The sequence below is a fragment of the Salmo salar genome, chromosome ssa01, assembly GCF_905237065.1.
Source record: "Salmo salar chromosome ssa01, Ssal_v3.1, whole genome shotgun sequence".
Classification (NCBI taxonomy): domain Eukaryota; kingdom Metazoa; phylum Chordata; class Actinopteri; order Salmoniformes; family Salmonidae; genus Salmo; species Salmo salar.
In genome coordinates, this window is record NC_059442.1 from 171,878,028 (window position 1) to 171,897,689 (window position 19,662).

Consider the following 19,662-nt stretch of genomic DNA (forward strand, 5'->3'; position numbering starts at 1 on the left):
TGTAGGAGGAGGAGGAGGAGGAGGAGAGAGAGAGAGAGAGAGAGAGAGAGAGATCGACAAAGAATTTGAAAACAAACCCAATTTTGATAAATTTGATACATCGATCCCATTTAGCCAGGCAGCAGATCCCATTTAACCAGGCAGGTCCCATTTAACCAGCCAGCAGATCCCATTTAACCAGGCATCAGATCCCATTTAACCAGGCAGGTCCCATTTAACCAGCCAGCAGATACCATTTAACCAGCCAGGCAGATCCCATTTAACCAGGCAGCAGATCCCATTTAACCAGGCAGCAGATCCCATTTAACCAGGCAGCAGATCCCATTTAACCAGGCAGCAGATCCCATTTAACCAGCCAGGCAGATCCCATTTAACCAGCCAGGCAGATCCCATTTAACCAGCCAGGCAGATCCCATTTAACCAGGCAGATACCATTTAACCAGGCAGGTCCCATTTAACCAGGCAGGTCCCATTTAACCAGGCAGCAGATCCCATTTAACCAGCCAGCAGATCCCATTTAACCAGGCAGCAGATCCCATTTAACCAGCCAGCAGATCCCATTTAACCAGGCAGCAGATCCCATTTAACCAGGCAGATCCCATTTAACCAGGCAGATACCATTTAACCAGGCAGCAGATCCCATTTAACCAGCCAGCAGATACCATTTAACCAGGCAGATCCCATTTAACCAGGCAGATCCCATTTAACCAGGCAGGTCCCATTTAACCAGGCAGATCCCATTTAACCAGGCAGGTCCCATTTAACCAGGCAGGTCCCATTTAACCAGCCAGGCAGAGACCATTTAACCAGCCAGCAGATACCATTTAACCAGGCAGATCCCATTTAACCAGCCAGCAGATCCCATTTAACCAGCCAGCAGATCCCATTTAACCAGCCAGCAGATCCCATTTAACCAGGCAGATCCCATTTAACCAGGCAGATCCCATTTAACCAGGCAGATACCATTTAACCAGGCAGATCCCATTTAACCAGCCAGCAGATCCCATTTAACCAGGCAGATCCCATTTAACCAGGCAGGTTCCATTTAACCAGGCAGATCCCATTTAACCAGGCAGATCCCATTTAACCAGGCAGGCAGAGACCATTTAACCAGCCAGCAGATCCCATTTAACCAGGCAGATCCCATTTAACCAGGCAGATCCCATTTAACCAGGCAGATACCATTTAACCAGGCAGATCCCATTTAACCAGGCAGATCCCATTTAAGCAGGCAGATACCATTTAACCAGGCAGATCCCATTTAACCAGGCAGATCCCATTTAACCAGGCAGATACCATTTAACCAGGCAGATCCCATTTAACCAGGCAGATCCCATTTAAGCAGGCAGATACCATTTAACCAGCCAGGCAACTCCTCCTACTCCTACTACTACTACTCCTCCTCCTACTACTCCTACTACTAGTACTACTAGTACTACTACTCCCCCTTCTACTCCTACTACTACTACTACTACTACTACTACTACTAGTACTACTCCTACTACTCATACTCCTACTACTACTACTACTAGTACTACTCCTACTACTCATACTCCTAGTACTACTACTCCTACAACTCCTGCTACTACCACTCCTACTATTACTAGTACTACTACTACCACTCCTACTACTACTCCTACTATTACTACTATTACTAGTACCCCTACTCCTCCTACTCCTCCCACTCCTCCTACTCCTACTACTCCTCCTACTCCTACTACTCCTTCTACTCCTACTACTCCTTCTACTCCTACTACTCCTCCTACTCCTACTACTCCTACTACTCCTCCTACTCCTATTATTACTAGTACTACTACTACCACTCCTACTACTACTTCTACTATTACTACTATTACTAGTACCCCTACTCCTCCTACTCCTCCCACTCCTCCTACTCCTACTACTCTTCCTACTACTACTACTCCTACTACTCCTCCTACTCCTACTACTCCTCCTACTCCTACTACTCCTCCTACTACTCCTCCTACTCCTACTACTCCTACTACTACTCCTACTATTACTACTATTACTAGTACCCCTACTCCTCCTACTCCTCCCACTCCTCCTACTCCTACTACTCCTCCTACTCCTACTACTCCTCCTATTCCTACTACTCCTACTACTCCTCCTACTACTCCTCCTCCTCCTACTACTCCTACTACTCCTCCTACTCCTACTACTCCTCCTCCTCCTACTACTCCTACTACTCCTCCTACTCCTACTACTCCTACTACTCCTACTACTCCTACTACTCCTCCTACTCCTACTACTCTTCCTACTACTACTACTCTGACTGAAGCAGGTCTAAACAATCTGTCGAATCAAACAGGCCTCTCCCCCGAGGCAACCATGACACAGTACGGTGGCTATAGAGAGCTAGGGAAGTCATAGCTGATTGGGTATGTTAGACCACATTAGAGAACACTATCTAACCCTGTACCTATACACTATCTAACCCTGTACCTATACACTATCTAACCCTGTACCTATACACTATCTAACCCTGTACCTATACAATATCTAACCCTGTACCTATACACTATCTAACCCTGTACCTATACACTATCTAACCCTGTACCTATACACTATCTAACCCTGTACCTATACACTATCTAACCCTGTACCTATACACTATCTAACCCTGTACCTATACACTATCTAACCCTGTACCTATACACTATCTAACCCTGTACCTATACACTATCTAACCCTGTACCTATACACTATCTAACCCTGTACCTATACACTATCTAACCCTGTACCTATACACTATCTAACCCTGTACCTATACACTATCTAACCCTGTACCTATACACTATCTACTATCTAACCCTGTACCTATACACTATCTACTATCTAACCCTGTACCTATACACTATCTAACCCTGTACCTATACACTATCTAACCCTGTACCTATACACTATCTAACCCTGTACCTATACTCATATAGGGAAGTCATAGCTGATTGGGTATGTTAGACCACATTAGAGAGGAACCAATGACAGGCAGACACAAGGGAAGAGGGGAAAGTATAGCCTGTGCTCCTCTGACAAGGTATTCAGAGAATGTCCTCAGCAGAGATGACAAGGTATTCAGATAATGTCCTCAGCAGAGATGACAAGGTATTCAGAGAATGTCCTCAGCAGAGATGACAAGGTATTCAGAGAATATCCCCATCAGAGATGACAAGGTATTCAGAGAATGTCCTCAGCAGAGATGACAAGGTATTCAGAGAATGTCCTCAGAAGAGATGACAAGGTATTCAGAGAATGTCCTCAGAAGAGATGACACGGTATTCAGAGAATGTCCTCAGCAGAGATGACAAGGTATTCAGAGAATGCCCTCAGCAGAGATGACAAGGTATTCAGAGAATGTCCTCAGCAGAGATGACAAGGTATTCAGAGAATGTCCTCAGAAGAGATGACAAGGTATTCAGAGAATGTTCCCAGCAGAGATGACAAGGTATTCAGAGAATGTCCTCAGCAGAGATGACAAGGTATTCAGAGAATGTCCTCAGAAGAGATGATAAGGTATTCAGAGAATGTCCTCAGCAGAGATTACAAGGTATACAGAGAATGTCCTCAGCAGAGATGACAAGGTATTCAGAGAATATCCCCATCAGAGATGACAAGGTATTCAGAGAATGTCCTCAGCAGAGATGACAAGGTATTCAGAGAATATCCCCATCAGAGATGACAAGGTATTCAGAGAATGTCCTCAGAAGAGATGACAAGGTATTCAGAGAATGTCCTCAGAAGAGATGACAAGGTATTCAGAGAATGTCCTCAGCAGAGATGACAAGGTATTCAGAGAATGTCCTCAGAAGAGATGACAAGGTATTCAGAGAATGTCCTCAGAAGAGATGACAAGGTATTCAGAGAATGTCCTCAGCAGAGATGACAAGGTATTCAGAGAATGTCCTCAGAAGAGATGACAAGGTATTCAGAGAATCTCCTCAGAAGAGATTGGTTATTAGAGCGTAAATAACATGGACATATCAGCTATGTTCCGGGGATTCCAAGGTGTCCTGGCAACACTAAAAGGGGGCGGATCCTGCTGTATGGCATGATAGACTGGCTCATAACCTACCTGCCGCAAGGCTGTAAAGACTGTCAGAGCTAAGTTATTAGTGAAAGTCAACAGGGCCACCATGCAAATGATAAGCAAATAGTGTCAACTCACTAGCTCATGCAGTTTGCATTGGGATGTGTTAGTATGTAGTCAGGCCTCGGTAGAAACAGACTGTCTGGGTGTGTTAGTATGTAGTCAGGCCTCAGTAGAAACAGACAGTCTGGGTGTGTTAGTATGTAGTCAGGCCTCAGTAGAAACAGACAGTCTGGGTGTGTTAGTATGTAGTCAGGCCTCGGTAGAAACAGACAGTCTGGGTGTGTTAGTATGTAGTCAGGCCTCAGTAGAAACAGACTGTCTGGGTGTGTTAGTATGTAGTCAGGCCTCAGTAGAAACAGACTGTCTGGGTGTGTTAGTATGTAGTCAGGCCTCGGTAGAAACAGACTGTCTGGGTGTGTTAGTATGTAGTCAGGCCTCAGTAGAAACAGACTGTCTGGGTGTGTTAGTATGTAGTCAGGCCTCAGTAGAAACAGACAGTCTGGGTGTGTTAGTATGTAGTCAGGCCTCAGTAGAAACAGACTGTCTGGGTGTGTTAGTATGTAGTCAGGCCTCAGTAGAAACAGACAGTCTGGGTGTGTTAGTATGTAGTCAGGCCTCAGTAGAAACAGACAGTCTGGGTGTGTTAGTATGTAGTCAGGCCTCGGTAGAAACAGACTGTCTGGGTGTGTTAGTATGTAGTCAGGCCTCGGTAGAAACAGACTGTCTGGGTGTGTTAGTATGTAGTCAGGCCTCAGTAGAAACAGACTGTCTGGGTGTGTTAGTATGTAGTCAGGCCTCAGTAGAAACAGACTGTCTGGGTGTGTTAGTATGTAGTCAGGCCTCAGTAGAAACAGACAGTCTGGGTGTGTTAGTATGTAGTCAGGCCTCGGTAGAAACAGACTGTCTGGGTGTGTTAGTATGTAGTCAGGCCTCAGTAGAAACAGACAGTCTGGATGTGTTAGTATGTAGTCAGGCCTCAGTAGAAACAGACTGTCTGGGTGTGTTAGTATGTAGTCAGGCCTCAGTAGAAACAGACTGTCTGGGTGTGTTAGTATGTAGTCAGGCCTCGGTAGAAACAGACAGTCTGGATGTGTTAGTATGTAGTCAGGCCTCAGTAGAAACAGACAGTCTGGGTGTGTTAGTATGTAGTCAGGCCTCAGTAGAAACAGACAGTCTGGGTGTGTTAGTATGTAGTCAGGCCTCAGTAGAAACAGACTGTCTGGGTGTGTTAGTATGTAGTCAGGCCTCAGTAGAAACAGACAGTCTGGATGTGTTAGTATGTAGTCAGGCCTCAGTAGAAACAGACAGTCTGGGTGTGTTAGTATGTAGTCAGGCCTCGGTAGAAACAGACAGTCTGGGTGTGTTAGTATGTAGTCAGGCCTCAGTAGAAACAGACTGTCTGGGTGTGTTAGTATGTAGTCAGGCCTCAGTAGAAACAGACTGTCTGGGTGTGTTAGTATGTAGTCAGGCCTCAGTAGAAACAGACTGTCTGGGTGTGTTAGTATGTAGTCAGGCCTCGGTAGAAACAGACTGTCTGGGTGTGTTAGTATGTAGTCAGGCCTCAGTAGAAACAGACAGTCTGGGTGTGTTAGTATGTAGTCAGGCCTCAGTAGAAACAGACTGTCTGGGTGTGTTAGTATGTAGTCAGGCCTCAGTAGAAACAGACAGTCTGGGTGTGTTAGTATGTAGTCAGGCCTCAGTAGAAACAGACTGTCTGGGTGTGTTAGTATGTAGTCAGGCCTCAGTAGAAACAGACTGTCTGGGTGTGTTAGTATGTAGTCAGGCCTCAGTAGAAACAGACTGTCTGGGTGTGTTAGTATGTAGTCAGGCCTCAGTAGAAACAGACTGTCTGGGTGTGTTAGTATGTAGTCAGGCCTCAGTAGAAACAGACTGTCTGGGTGTGTTAGTATGTAGTCAGGCCTCGGTAGAAACAGACAGTCTGGGTGTGTTAGTATGTAGTCAGGCCTCAGTAGAAACAGACTGTCTGGGTGTGTTAGTATGTAGTCAGGCCTCAGTAGAAACAGACAGTCTGGGTGTGTTAGTATGTAGTCAGGCCTCGGTAGAAACAGACTGTCTGGGTGTGTTAGTATGTAGTCAGGCCTCGGTAGAAACAGACAGTCTGGGTGTGTTAGTATGTAGTCAGGCCTCAGTAGAAACAGACAGTCTGGGTGTGTTAGTATGTAGTCAGGCCTCAGTAGAAACAGACTGTCTGGGTGTGTTAGTATGTAGTCAGGCCTCAGTAGAAACAGACACAGAGTCTTGGATCTGTTCTATAACACATCATATGATGTGAGGGAAGCTTCCCATCTGATAGCCATACCCATCCATTTCCTGTCTGAGAGCCTGTGTGTGTGTGTGTGTGTGTGTGTGTGTGTGTGTGTGTGTGTGTGTTAGTGTGTGTGTGTGTGTGTGTGTGTCCATTACAGAAGATGGGATCTTAGTTAATCTCTTTAAAAGCCAATAAGATCAGTCAACAGCACAATTAGATTAATCTCCTCTCTGTCAGCCAACCAGAGGTTACCAGCACGTTACCATGGAAACACAGGGTCAAGGAAGTGGAACGGACCAATCAGGAGCTGCTCTTTTTAACTCACTTGTTATGCGTTGTATTCTGCATCACCGTCTCCAGGGGAACCTCCTGGGTAGCACTGCATTATAACCAGTAACCAATGCTTTATGGGACCAACGAGGCTACACGATAACGCCCTTACCTTAGGCCAGCTGGGTCGCATACTATGGGCCGGGATGAAATCCCACCGTGTCAACAACGCAGCTTTCATTAAAGGAAATCTCCGATCGAGCCGTTATCTACGCAGCATTTACCGTGAATGCCGTCTCCAAAAACCCCAATGAGGGATGGGATGGAATCCCAGCTTACAGTACGTGTACACAGATCCAGGGTAGAGGTCGGAGGTATGTTGACGGGGATGGTGAGAGAGCAGACGTACCTGTGGATGGAGTAGAAGTGCTCATGGTAGTACGGCCGCACAGGACAGCAGAAGAAAGAGGCAGAACAGATCCCTGCTGACAGACAAGACAGGACAGAGATGTTAGGTAACTGTTACTCCCTGTTGACAGACAGGACAGAGACGTTAGGTAACTGTTACTCCCTGGTGACAGACAAGACAGGACAGAGACGTTAGGTAACTGTTACTCCCTGGTGACAGACAGGACAGGACAGAGACGTTAGGTAACTGTTACTCCCTGCTGACAGACAGGACAGGACAGAGATGCTAGGTTACTGTTACTCCCTGGTGACCAAGACAGGACAGAGATGCTAGGTTACTGTTACTCCCTGGTGACAGACAGGACAGAGATGCTAGGTTACTGTTACTCCCTGGTGACAGACAGGACAGGACAGAGACGTTAGGTAACTGTTACTCCCTGGTGACAGACAGGACAGAGATGTTAGGTAACTGTTACTCCCTGCTGACAGACAGGACAGAGACGTTAGGTAACTGTTACTCCCTGCTGAAAGACAGGACAGAGACGTTAGGTAACTGTTACTCCCTGTTGACAGACAGGACAGAGACGTAAGGTTAATGTTACTCTCACCGGCCCCTCCTCATGTCGACTAGCTTAGCAAATCAACATAACAAACAGAGACTGAAGGACAAATACTATAGAGATTGATGGACTAATAGATTAGACTGATGGACTAATAGTATAGACACTGATGGACTAATAGTATAGAGACTGATGGACTAATAGTATAGAGACTGATGGACTAATAGTATAGAGACTGATGGACTAATAGATTAGACTGATGGACTAATACCATAGAGACTGATGGACTAATAGTATAGAGACTGATGGACTAATAGTATAGAGACTGATGAACTAATACTATAGAGACTGATGGACTAATAGTATAGAGACTGATGGACTAACAGTATAGAGACTGATGGACTAATAGATTAGACTGATGGACTAATAGTATAGAGACTGATGGACTAATAGTATAGAGACTGATGGACTAATAGTATAGAGACTGATGGACTAATAGTATAGAGACTGATGAACTAATACTATAGAGACTGATGGACTAATAGTATAGAGACTGATGGACTAATAGATTAGACTGATGGACTAATAGTATAGAGACTGATGGACTAATAGATTAGACTGATGGACTAATAGTATAGACACTGATGGACTAATAGTATAGAGACTGATGGACTAATAGTATAGAGACTGATGGACTAATAGATTAGACTGATGGACTAATAGGTTAGACTGATGGACTAATAGCACAGAGACTGATGGACTAACAGTATAGAGACTGATGGACTAATAGATTAGACTGATGGACTAATAGTATAGAGACTGATGGACTAATAGTATAGAGACTGATGGACTAATAGTATAGAGACTGATGGACTAATAGTATAGAGACTGATGAACTAATACTATAGAGACTGATGGACTAATACTATAGAGACTGATGGACTAATAGCATAGAGACTGATGGACTAATAGATTAGACTGATGGACTAATAGATTAGACTGATGGACTAATAGTATAGAGACTGATGGACTAATACTATAGAGACTGATGGACTAATAGTATAGAGACTGATGGACTAATAGTATAGAGACTGATGGACTAATACTATAGAGACTGATGGAAAAATAGTATAGAGACTGATGGACTAATACTATAGAGACTGATGGACTAATAGTATAGAGACTGATGGACTAATAGATTAGACTGATGGACTAATAGTATAGAGACTGATGGACTAATAGTATAGAGACTGATGGACTAATAGTATAGAGACTGATGGACTAATAGTATAGAGACTGATGGACTAATACTATAGAGACTGATGGACTAATACTATAGAGACTGATGGACTAATACTATAGAGACTGATGGACTAATAGTATAGAGACTGATGGACTAATAGATTAGACTGATGGACTAATAGTATAGAGACTGATGGACTAATAGTATAGAGACTGATGGACTAATAGTATAGAGACTGATGGACTAATACTATAGAGACTGATGGACTAATAGTATAGAGACTGATGGACTAATAGTATAGAGACTGATGGACTAATACTATAGAGACTGATGGACTAATACTATAGAGACTGATGGACTAATAGTATAGAGACTGATGGACTAATAGATTAGACTGATGGACTAATAGTATAGAGACTGATGGACTAATAGTATAGAGACTGATGGACTAATACTATAGAGACTGATGGACTAATAGTATAGAGACTGATGGACTAATAGTATAGAGACTGATGGACTAATAGTATAGAGACTGATGGACAAATAGTATAGAGACTGATGGACTAATACTATAGAGACTGATGGACTAATAGTATAGAGACTGATGGACTAATAGATTAGACTGATGGACTAATAGTATAGAGACTGATGGACTAATAGTATAGAGACTGATGGACTAATAGTATAGAGACTGATGGACTAATAGTATAGAGACTGATGGACTAATACTATAGAGACTGATGGACTAATACTATAGAGACTGATGGACTAATAGTATAGAGACTGATGGACTAATAGTATAGAGACTGATGGACTAATAGTATAGAGACTGATGGACTAATAGTATAGAGACTGATGGACTAATAGTATAGAGACTGATGGACTAATACTATAGAGACTGATGGACTAATAGTATAGAGACTGATGGACTAATAGTATAGAGACTGATGGACTAATACTATAGAGACTGATGGACTAATACTATAGAGACTGATGGACTAATAGTATAGAGACTGATGGACTAATAGTATAGAGACTGATGGACTAATACTATAGAGACTGATGGACTAATAGTATAGAGACTGATGGACTAATACTATAGAGACTGATGGACTAATAGTATAGAGACTGATGGACTAATAGTATAGAGACTGATGGACTAATAGATTAGACTGATGGACTAATAGTATAGAGACTGATGGACAAATAGTATAGAGACTGATGGACTAATAGTATTGAGACTGATGGACTAATAGTATAGAGACTGATGGACTAATAGTATAGAGACTGATGGACAAATACTATAGAGACTGATGGACTAATAGTATAGAGACTGATGGACTAATAGATTAGACTGATGGACTAATAGTATAGAGACTGATGGACTAATACTATAGAGACTGATGGACTAATAGTATAGAGACTGATGGACTAATAGTATAGAGACTGATGGACTAATACTATAGAGACTGATGGACTAATAGTATAGAGACTGATGGACTAATACTATAGAGACTGATGGACTAATAGTATAGAGACTGATGGACTAATAGTATAGAGACTGATGGACTAATACTATAGAGACTGATGGACTAATAGTATAGAGACTGATGGACTAATAGTATAGAGACTGATGGACTAATAGATTAGACTGATGGACTAATAGTATAGAGACTGATGGACAAATAGTATAGAGACTGATGGACTAATAGTATAGAGACTGATGGACTAATAGTATAGAGACTGATGGACTAATAGTATAGAGACTGATGGACAAATACTATAGAGACTGATGGACTAATAGTATAGAGACTGATGGACTAATAGATTAGACTGATGGACTAATAGTATAGAGACTGATGGACTAATAGATTAGACTGATGGACTAATAGTATAGAGACTGATGGACTAATAGATTAGACTGATGGACTAATAGTATAGAGACTGATGGACTAATAGTATAGAGACTGATGGACTAATAGATTAGACTGATGGACTAATAGTATAGAGACTGATGGACTAATAGATTAGACTGATGGACTAATAGTATAGAGACTGATGGACTAATAGATTAGACTGATGGACTAATAGTATAGAGACTGATGGACTAATAGATTAGACTGATGGACTAATAGTATAGAGACTGATGGACTAATAGTATAGAGACTGATGGACTAATAGATTAGACTGATGGACTAATAGATTAGACTGATGGACTAATAGCATAGAGACTGATGGACTAACAGTATAGAGACTGATGGACTAATATATTAGACTGATGGACTAATAGTATAGAGACTGATGGACTAATAGATTAGACTGATGGACTAATAGTATAGAGACTGATGGACTAATAGCATAGAGACTGATGGACTAATAGATTAGACTGATGGACTAATAGTATAGAGACTGATGGACTAATAGCATAGAGACTGATGGACTAATAGTATAGAGACTGATGGACTAATAGATTAGACTGATGGACTAATAGTATAGAGACTGATGGACTAATAGTATAGAGACTGATGGACTAATAGATTAGACTGATGGACTAATAGTATAGAGACTGATGGACTAATAGTATAGAGACTGATGGACTAATAGTATAGAGACTGATGGACTAATAGTATAGAGACCAGTGCCATTAGGCTCTGGTCTAAAGTAGTGCACTACATAGGGAATAGGGTGCCATTAGGCTCTGGCCTAAAGCAGTGCACTATATAGGGAATGGGGTGCCATTAGGCTCTGGTCTAAAGTAGTGCACTACATAGGGAATAGGATGCCATCAGGTTCTGGTCTAAAGTAGTGCACTACATAGGGAATAGGGTGCCATTAGGCCCTGGTCTAAAGTAGTGCACTACATAGTGAATAGGGTTCTATTAGGCTCTGGTCTAAAGTAGTGCACTACATAGGGAATAGGGTGCCATTAGGCTCTGGTCTAAAGTAGTGCACTACATAGGGAATAGGATGCCATCAGGCTCTGGTCTAAAGTAGTGCACTACATAGGGAATAGGGTGCCATTAGGCCCTGGTCTAAAGTAGTGCACTACATAGTGAATAGGGTTCTATTAGGCTCTGGTCTAAAGTAGTGCACTACATAGGGAATAGGGTGCCATTAGGCTCTGGACTAAAGTAGCTTAATTTAATGTGGATCACACCAGCTAACAGGATGTGTTGTGTCATTTAATATGGATCACACCAGCTAACAGGATGTGTTGTTGTGTCATTTAATATGGATCGCACCAGCTAACAGGATGTGTTGTCATGTCATTTAATATGGATCACACCAGCTAACAGGATGTGTTGTCATGTCATTTAATATGGATCACACCAGCTAACAGGATGTCCATTCGCTCCATTCCAGGTATGATTATAAGCCCGTCCTCCAATCAGCAGCTCCAACTGATGCCTGAATATTTACATACAACCACAAGCCACTACCAAATAATCACATATTTAGATTTTGATGATTTAATCAACATACATCATGTTATCTCTTTGGAGTGCAATATCCTGTTGCTAAAAAAAAAAAAATTGGGCATGCCTATAAGTTGGGCAATTAAAGGCAAATAGGGCTATTGTTAAATTTGATTGTGTTCGATGAAAGTGATAAACTTTTCAAACATTATTGGCAAGTGACTTGATACCTACTGTGCCAAAGAGATTTAGGGTTTGTTGAACGGAAGTGACGAGTGTGTTGATATAATGGTAATATTATCAAAATTCCACTTCTAACAAGCATCAGATGTTGGTAAAAAAAAAAAGGTAAAAAAAAGGTGACGCATGCCAAACTTTTTAGCGCTACAACATTTGATGCCCAGTCACATTCACTGTGGTTGTCTGAACTGTGCTGTAGAGTTCACAGCTGGCGATGCCTCGTCGTGATTGGCTATTGCCCATCATTTGTAATGATGTCATTGAGCGTCATCACCATCTTTCCTTTCCTCCAACTGCCGTGATTTCCAGCTGAGATAAAGTCTTAGGGAGTTGATTTTACTCCTGGCTCAGAGTTTGTCTAGGAAGTGTCAACATCCTAAAACCTACTCTGAACAGTGTCTTAATCACCATCACCCTAAAACCTACTCTGAGCAGTGTCTTAATAACATCACCCTAAAACCTACTCTGAGCAGTGTCTTAATAACATCATCCTAAAACCTACTCTGAGCAGTGTCTTAACATCATCCTAAAACCTACTCTGAGCAGTGTCTAAATAACATCATCCTAAAACCTACTTTGAGCAGTGTCTTAATAACATCACCCTAAAACCTACTCTGAGCAGTGTCTTATTACCATCATCCTAAAACCTACTCTGAACAGTGTCTTAATAACATCATCCTAAAACCTACTCTGAGCAGTGTCTTAATAACATCACCCTAAAACCTACTCTGAGCAGTGTCTTAGTAACATCATCCTAAAACCTACTCTGAACAGTGTCTTAATAACATCACCCTAAAACCTACTCTGAACAGTGTCTTAATAACATCATCCTAAAACCTACTCTGAACAGTGTCTTAGTAACATCATCCTAAAACCTACTCTGAACAGTGTCTTAATAACATCACCCTAAAACCTACTCTGAACAGTGTCTTAATAACATCATCCTAAAACCTACTCTGAACAGTGTCTTATCACCATCATCCTAAAACCTACTCTGAGCAGTGGCTTAATAACATCACCCTAAAACCTACTCTGAACAGTGTCTTAATAACATCACCCTAAAACCTACTCTGAACAGTGTCTTAATAACATCATCCTAAAACCTACTCTGAACAGTGTCTTAATAACATCATCCTAAAACCTACTCTGAGCAGTGTCTTAATAACATCACCCTAAAACCTACTCTGAGCAGTGTGTTAATAACATCATCCTAAAACCTACTCTGAGCAGTGTCTTAATAACATCACCCTAAAACCTACTCTGAACAGTGTCTTAATCACCATCACCCTAAAACCTACTCTGAACAGTGTCTTAATAACATCACCCTAAAACCTACTCTGAGCAGTGTCTTAATAACATCACCCTAAAACCTACTCTGAACAGTGTCTTAATCACCATCACCCTAAAACCTACTCTGAACAGTGTCTTAATAACATCACCCTAAAACCTACTCTGAGCAGTGTCTTAATAACATCACCCTAAAACCTACTCTGAACAGTGTCCTATCATCACCCTAAAACCTACTCTGAGCAGTGTCTTAATAACATCATCCTAAAACCTACTCTGAACAGTGTCTTATCATCACCCTAAAACCTACTCTGAACAGTGTCCTATCATCACCCTAAAACCTACTCTGAGCAGTGTCTTAATAACATCACCCTAAAACCTACTCTGAACAGTGTCTTAATAACATCATCCTAAAATCTACTCTGAGAAGTGTCTTAATAACATCATCCTAAAACCTACTCTGAGCAGTGTCTTAATAACATCATCCTAAAATCTACTCTTAACAGTGTCTTAACATCATCCTAAAACCTACTCTGAACAGTGTCTTATCATCATCCTAAAACCTACTCTGAGCAGTGTCTTATCATCATCCTAAAACCTACTATGAGCAGTGTCTTATCACCATCCTAATACCTACTCTGAGAAGTGTCTTAATAACATCATCCTAAAACCTACTCTGAGCAGTGTCTTAATAACATCACCCTAAAACCTACTCTGAGCAGTGTCTTAATAACATCATCCTAAAACCTACTCTGAGCAGTGTCTTATCATCATCCTAATACCTACTCTGAGCAGTGTCTTAATAACATCACCCTAAAACTTACTCTGACCAGTGTCTTAATAACATCATCGTAAAACCTACTCTGAACAGTGTCTTAATAACATCATCCTAAAACCTACTCTGAGCAGTCTTTTAATAATATGATCCTAAAACCTACTCTGAACAGTGTCTTAATAACATCATCCTAAAACCTACTCTGAGCAGTGTCTTAATAACATCATCCTAAAACCTACTCTGAGCAGTGTCTTATCATCATCCTAAAACCTACTCTGAGCAGTGTCTTATCATCACCCTAAAACCTACTCTGAGCAGTGTCTTAATAACATCACCCTAAAACCTACTCTGAGCAGTGTCTTAATAACATCATCCTAAAATCTACTCTGAGTAGTGTCTTATCATCATCATCCTAAAACCTACTCTGAACAGTGTCTTAATAACATCATCCTAAAATCTACTCCGAGTAGTGTCTTATCATCATCATCCTAAAACCTACTCTGAACAGTGTCTTATCATCACCCTAAAACCTACTCTGAGCAGTGTCTTAATAACATCATCCTAAAACCTACTCTGAGCAGTGTCTTAATAACATCATCCTAAAACCTACTCTGAGCAGTGTCTTAATAACATCACCCTAAAACCTACTCTGAGCAGTGTCTTAATAACATCACCCTAAAACCTACTCTGAGCAGTGTTTTAATAACATCATCCTAAAATCTACTCTGAGTAGTGTCTTATCATCATCGTAAAACCTACTCTGAACAGTGTCTTAATAACATCATCCTAAAACCTACTCTGAGCAGTGTCTTAATAACATCATCCTAAAACCTACTCTGAGCAGTGTCTTATCACCATCATCCTAAAACCTACTCTGAGCAGTGTCTTAATAACATCACCCTAAAACCTACTGTGAGCAGTGTCTTATCACCATCATCCTAAAACCTACTCTGAGCAGTGTCTTCTCACCACCCTAAAACCTACTCTGAGCAGTGTCTTAACATCATCCTAAAACCTACTCTGAGCAGTGTCTCATCATCACCCTAAAACCTACTCTAAACAGTGTCTTAATAACATCATCCTAAAACCTACTTTGAGAAGTGTCTTATCATCACCCTAAAACCTACTCTGAACAGTGTCTTAATAACATCACCCTAAAACCTACTCTGAGCAGTGTCTTAATAACATCACCCTAAAACCTACTCTGAACAGTGTCTTAATAACATCGTCCTAAAACCTACTCTGAACAGTGTCTTAGTAACATCATCCTAAAACCTACTCTGAGCAGTGTCTTATCATCATCCTAAAACCTACTCTGAGCAGTGTCTTATCATCACCCTAAAACCTACTATGAGCAGTGTCTTATCATCATCCTAAAACCTACTCTGAGCAGTGTCTTAATACCATCGTCCTAAAATCTACTCTGAACAGTGTCTTAACATCATCCTAAAACCTACTCTGAACAGTGTCTTATCATCATCCTAAAACCTACTCTGAGCAGTGTCTTATCATCACCCTAAAACCTACTCTGAGCAGTGTCTTAATAACATCATCCTAAAACCTACTCTGAACAGTGTCTTAGTAACATCATCCTAAAACCTACTCTGAACAGTGTCTTAATAACATCACCCTAAAACCTACTCTGAGCAGTGTCTTAATAACATCATCCTAAAATCTACTCTGAACAGTGTCTTAGTAACATCATCCTAAAACCTACTCTGAACAGTGTCTTAATAACATCATCCTAAAACCTACTCTGAACAGTGTCTTAATACCATCGTCCTAAAATCTACTCTTAACAGTGTCTTAACATCATCCTAAAACCTACTCTGAACAGTGTCTTATCATCATCCTAAAACCTACTCTGAGCAGTGTATTATCATCATCCTAAAACCTACTCTGAGCAGTGTCTTAATAACATCATCCTAAAACCTACTCTGAGTAGTGTCTTATCATCATCCTAAAACCTACTCTGAACAGTGTCTTAATAACATCATCCTAAAACCTACTCTGAACAGTCTCTTAATACCATCATCCTAAAACCTACTCTGAGCAGTGTCTTATCATCATCCTAAAACCTACTCTGAGCAGTGTCTTATCATCATCCTAAAACCTACTATGAGCAGTGTCTTATCACCATCCTAAAACCTACTCTGAGCAGTGTCTTAATAAGACCACCCTAAAACCTACTCTGAGCAGTGTCTTAATAACATCATCCTAAAACCTACTCTGAGCAGTGTCTTATCATCATCATCCTAAAACCTACTCTGAGCAGTGTCTTATCATCACCCTAAAACCTACTCTGAGCAGTGTCCTATCATCACCCTAAAACCTACTCTGAGCAGTGTCTTAATAACACCATCCTAAAACCTACGCTGAGCAGTGTCTTAATAACATCACCCTAAAACCTACTCTGAGCAGTGTCTTATCATCATCATCCTAAAACCTACTCTGAGCAGTGTCCTATCATCATCCTAAAACCTACTCTGAGCAGTGTCTTAATAACACCATCCTAAAACCTACGCTGAGCAGTGTCTTAATAACATCACCCTAAAACCTACTCTGAGCAGTGTCTTATATACATCATCCTAAAATCTACTCTGAGCAGTGTCTTATCATCATCCTAAAACCTACTCTGAGCAGTGTCCTATCATCACCCTAAAACCTACGCTGAGCAGTGTCTTAATAACATCATCCTAAAACCTACTCTGAGCAGTGTCTTATCATCACCATCCTAAAACCTACTCTGAGCAGTGTCTTATAACATCACCCTAAAACCTACTCTGAGAAGTGTCCTATCATCACCCTAAAACCTACTCTGAGCAGTGTCTTAATAACATCATCCTAAAACCTACTCTGAGCAGTGTCTTAATAACATCACCTTAAAACCTACTCTGAGCAGTGTCTTAATAACATCACCCTAAAACCTACTCTGAGCAGTGTCTTAATAACATCATCCTAAAACCTACTCTGAGCAGTGTCTTATCATCATCCTAAAACCTACTCTGAGCAGTGTCTTAATACATCACCCTAAAACCTACTCTGAGCAGTGTCTTAATAACATCATCCTAAAACCTACTCTGAGCAGTGTCTTAATACCATCGTCCTAGAATCTACTCTTAACAGTGTCTTAACATCATCCTAAAACCTACTCTGAACAGTGTCTTATCATCAACCTAAAACCTACTCTGAGCAGTGTCTTAACATCATCCTAAAACCTACTATGAGCAGTGTCTTATCACCATCCTAAAACCTACTCTAAGCAGTGTCTTAATAACATCATCCTAAAACCTACTCTGAGAAGTGTCTTATACATCACCCTAAAACCTACTCTGAACAGTGTCTTAATAACATCATCCTAAAACCTACTCTGAGCAGTGTCTTATCATCACTCTAAAACCTACTCTGAACAGTGTCTTAATAACATCACCCTAAAACCTACTCTGAGCAGTGTCTTAATACCATCGTCCTAAAATCTACTCTGAACAGTGTCTTAGTAAAATCATCCTAAAACCTACTCTGAGCAGTGTCTTAACATCATCCTAAAACCTACTCTGAGCAGTGTCTTATCATCATCCTAAAACCTACTATGAGCAGTGTCTTATCATCACCCTAAAACCTACTCTGAGCAGTGTCTTAATACCATCGTCCTAAAATCTACTCTTAAAAGTGTCTTAACATCATCCTAAAACCTACTCTGAACAGTGTCTTATCATAACCCTAAAACCTACTCTGAACAGTGTCTTATCATCAACCTAAAACCTACTCTGAGCAGTGTATTATCATCATCCTAAAACCTACTATGAGCAATGTCTTATCACCATCCTAAAACCTACTCTGAGCAGTGTCTTAATAACACCATCCTAAAACCTACTCTGAACAGGGTCTTAATAACATCATCCTAAAACCTACTCTGAACAGTGTCTTAATAACATCACCCTAAAACCTACTCTGAACAGTGTCTTAATAACATCATCCTAAAACCTACTCTGAACAGTGTCTTAGTAACATCATCCTAAAACCTACTCTGAACAGTGTCTTAATAACATCATCCTAATACATAGTCTGAACAGTGTCTTAATACCATCGTCCTAAAATCTACTCTGAACAGTGTCTAGTAACATCATCCTAAAACCTACTCTGAACAGTATCTTATCATCATCCTAAAACCTACTCTGAGCAGTGTATTATCATCATCCTAAAACCTACTATGAGCAATGTCTTATCACCATCCTAAAACCTACTCTGAGCAGTGTCTTAATAACATCATCCTAAAACCTACTCTGAACAGTGTCTTAATAACATCATCCTAATACATAGTCTGAGCAGTGTCTTAATACCATCATCCTAAAACCTACTCTGAACAGTGTCTTAATAACATCATCCTAAAACCTACTCTGAACAGTGTCTTAGTAACATCATCCTAAAACCTACTCTGAACAGTGTCTTAATAACATCATCCTAAAACATACTCTGAGCAGTGTCTTAATACCATCATCCTAAAACCTACTCTGAGCAGTGTCTTAATAACATGATCCTAAAACCTACTCTGAGCAGTGTCTTAGTACATCATCCTAAAACCTACTCTGAGCAGTGTCTTAATAACATCATCCTAAAACCTACTCTGAACAGTGTCTTAATAACATCATCCTAAAACCTACTCTGAGCAGTCTTTTAATAATATGATCCTAAAACCTACTCTGAGCAGTGTCTTATCATCACCCTAAAACCTACTCTGAGCAGTGTCTTAATAACATCATCCTAAAACCTACTCTGAACAGTGTCTTAATAACATCATCCAAAAACCTACTCTGAACAGTGTCTTAATAACACCATCCTAAAACCTACTCTGAACAGTGTCTTAATAACATCATCCTAAAACCTACTCTGAGCAGTGTCTTAATAACATCACCCTAAAACCTACTCTGAGCAGTGTCTTAATAACATCACCCTAAAATCTACTCTGAGCAGTGTCTTAATAACATCATCCTAAAACCTACTCTGAGTAGTGTCTTATCATCATCCTAAAACCTACTCTGAACAGTGTCTTAATAACATCATCCTAAAACCTACTCTGAACAGTCTC

General features: G+C 40.7%; 1 protein-coding gene across 4 annotated transcripts in view; it reads right to left on the reverse strand.

The window, feature by feature from the left end:
- The window catches only part of LOC106572778 (polypyrimidine tract-binding protein 3), a 121,336-nt gene that overhangs the window by 55,399 nt on the left and 46,275 nt on the right, over window positions 1-19,662 (reverse strand). For all 4 annotated transcript variants that reach the window (XM_045694155.1, XM_045694149.1, XM_045694152.1 and 1 more), the window contains exon 2: window positions 7,057-7,129. In XM_045694155.1, the coding sequence (XP_045550111.1) occupies window positions 7,057-7,081 (25 nt within the window). In that variant the 5' untranslated portion in view covers window positions 7,082-7,129. The remainder of the gene's footprint in view (window positions 1-7,056; window positions 7,130-19,662) is intronic.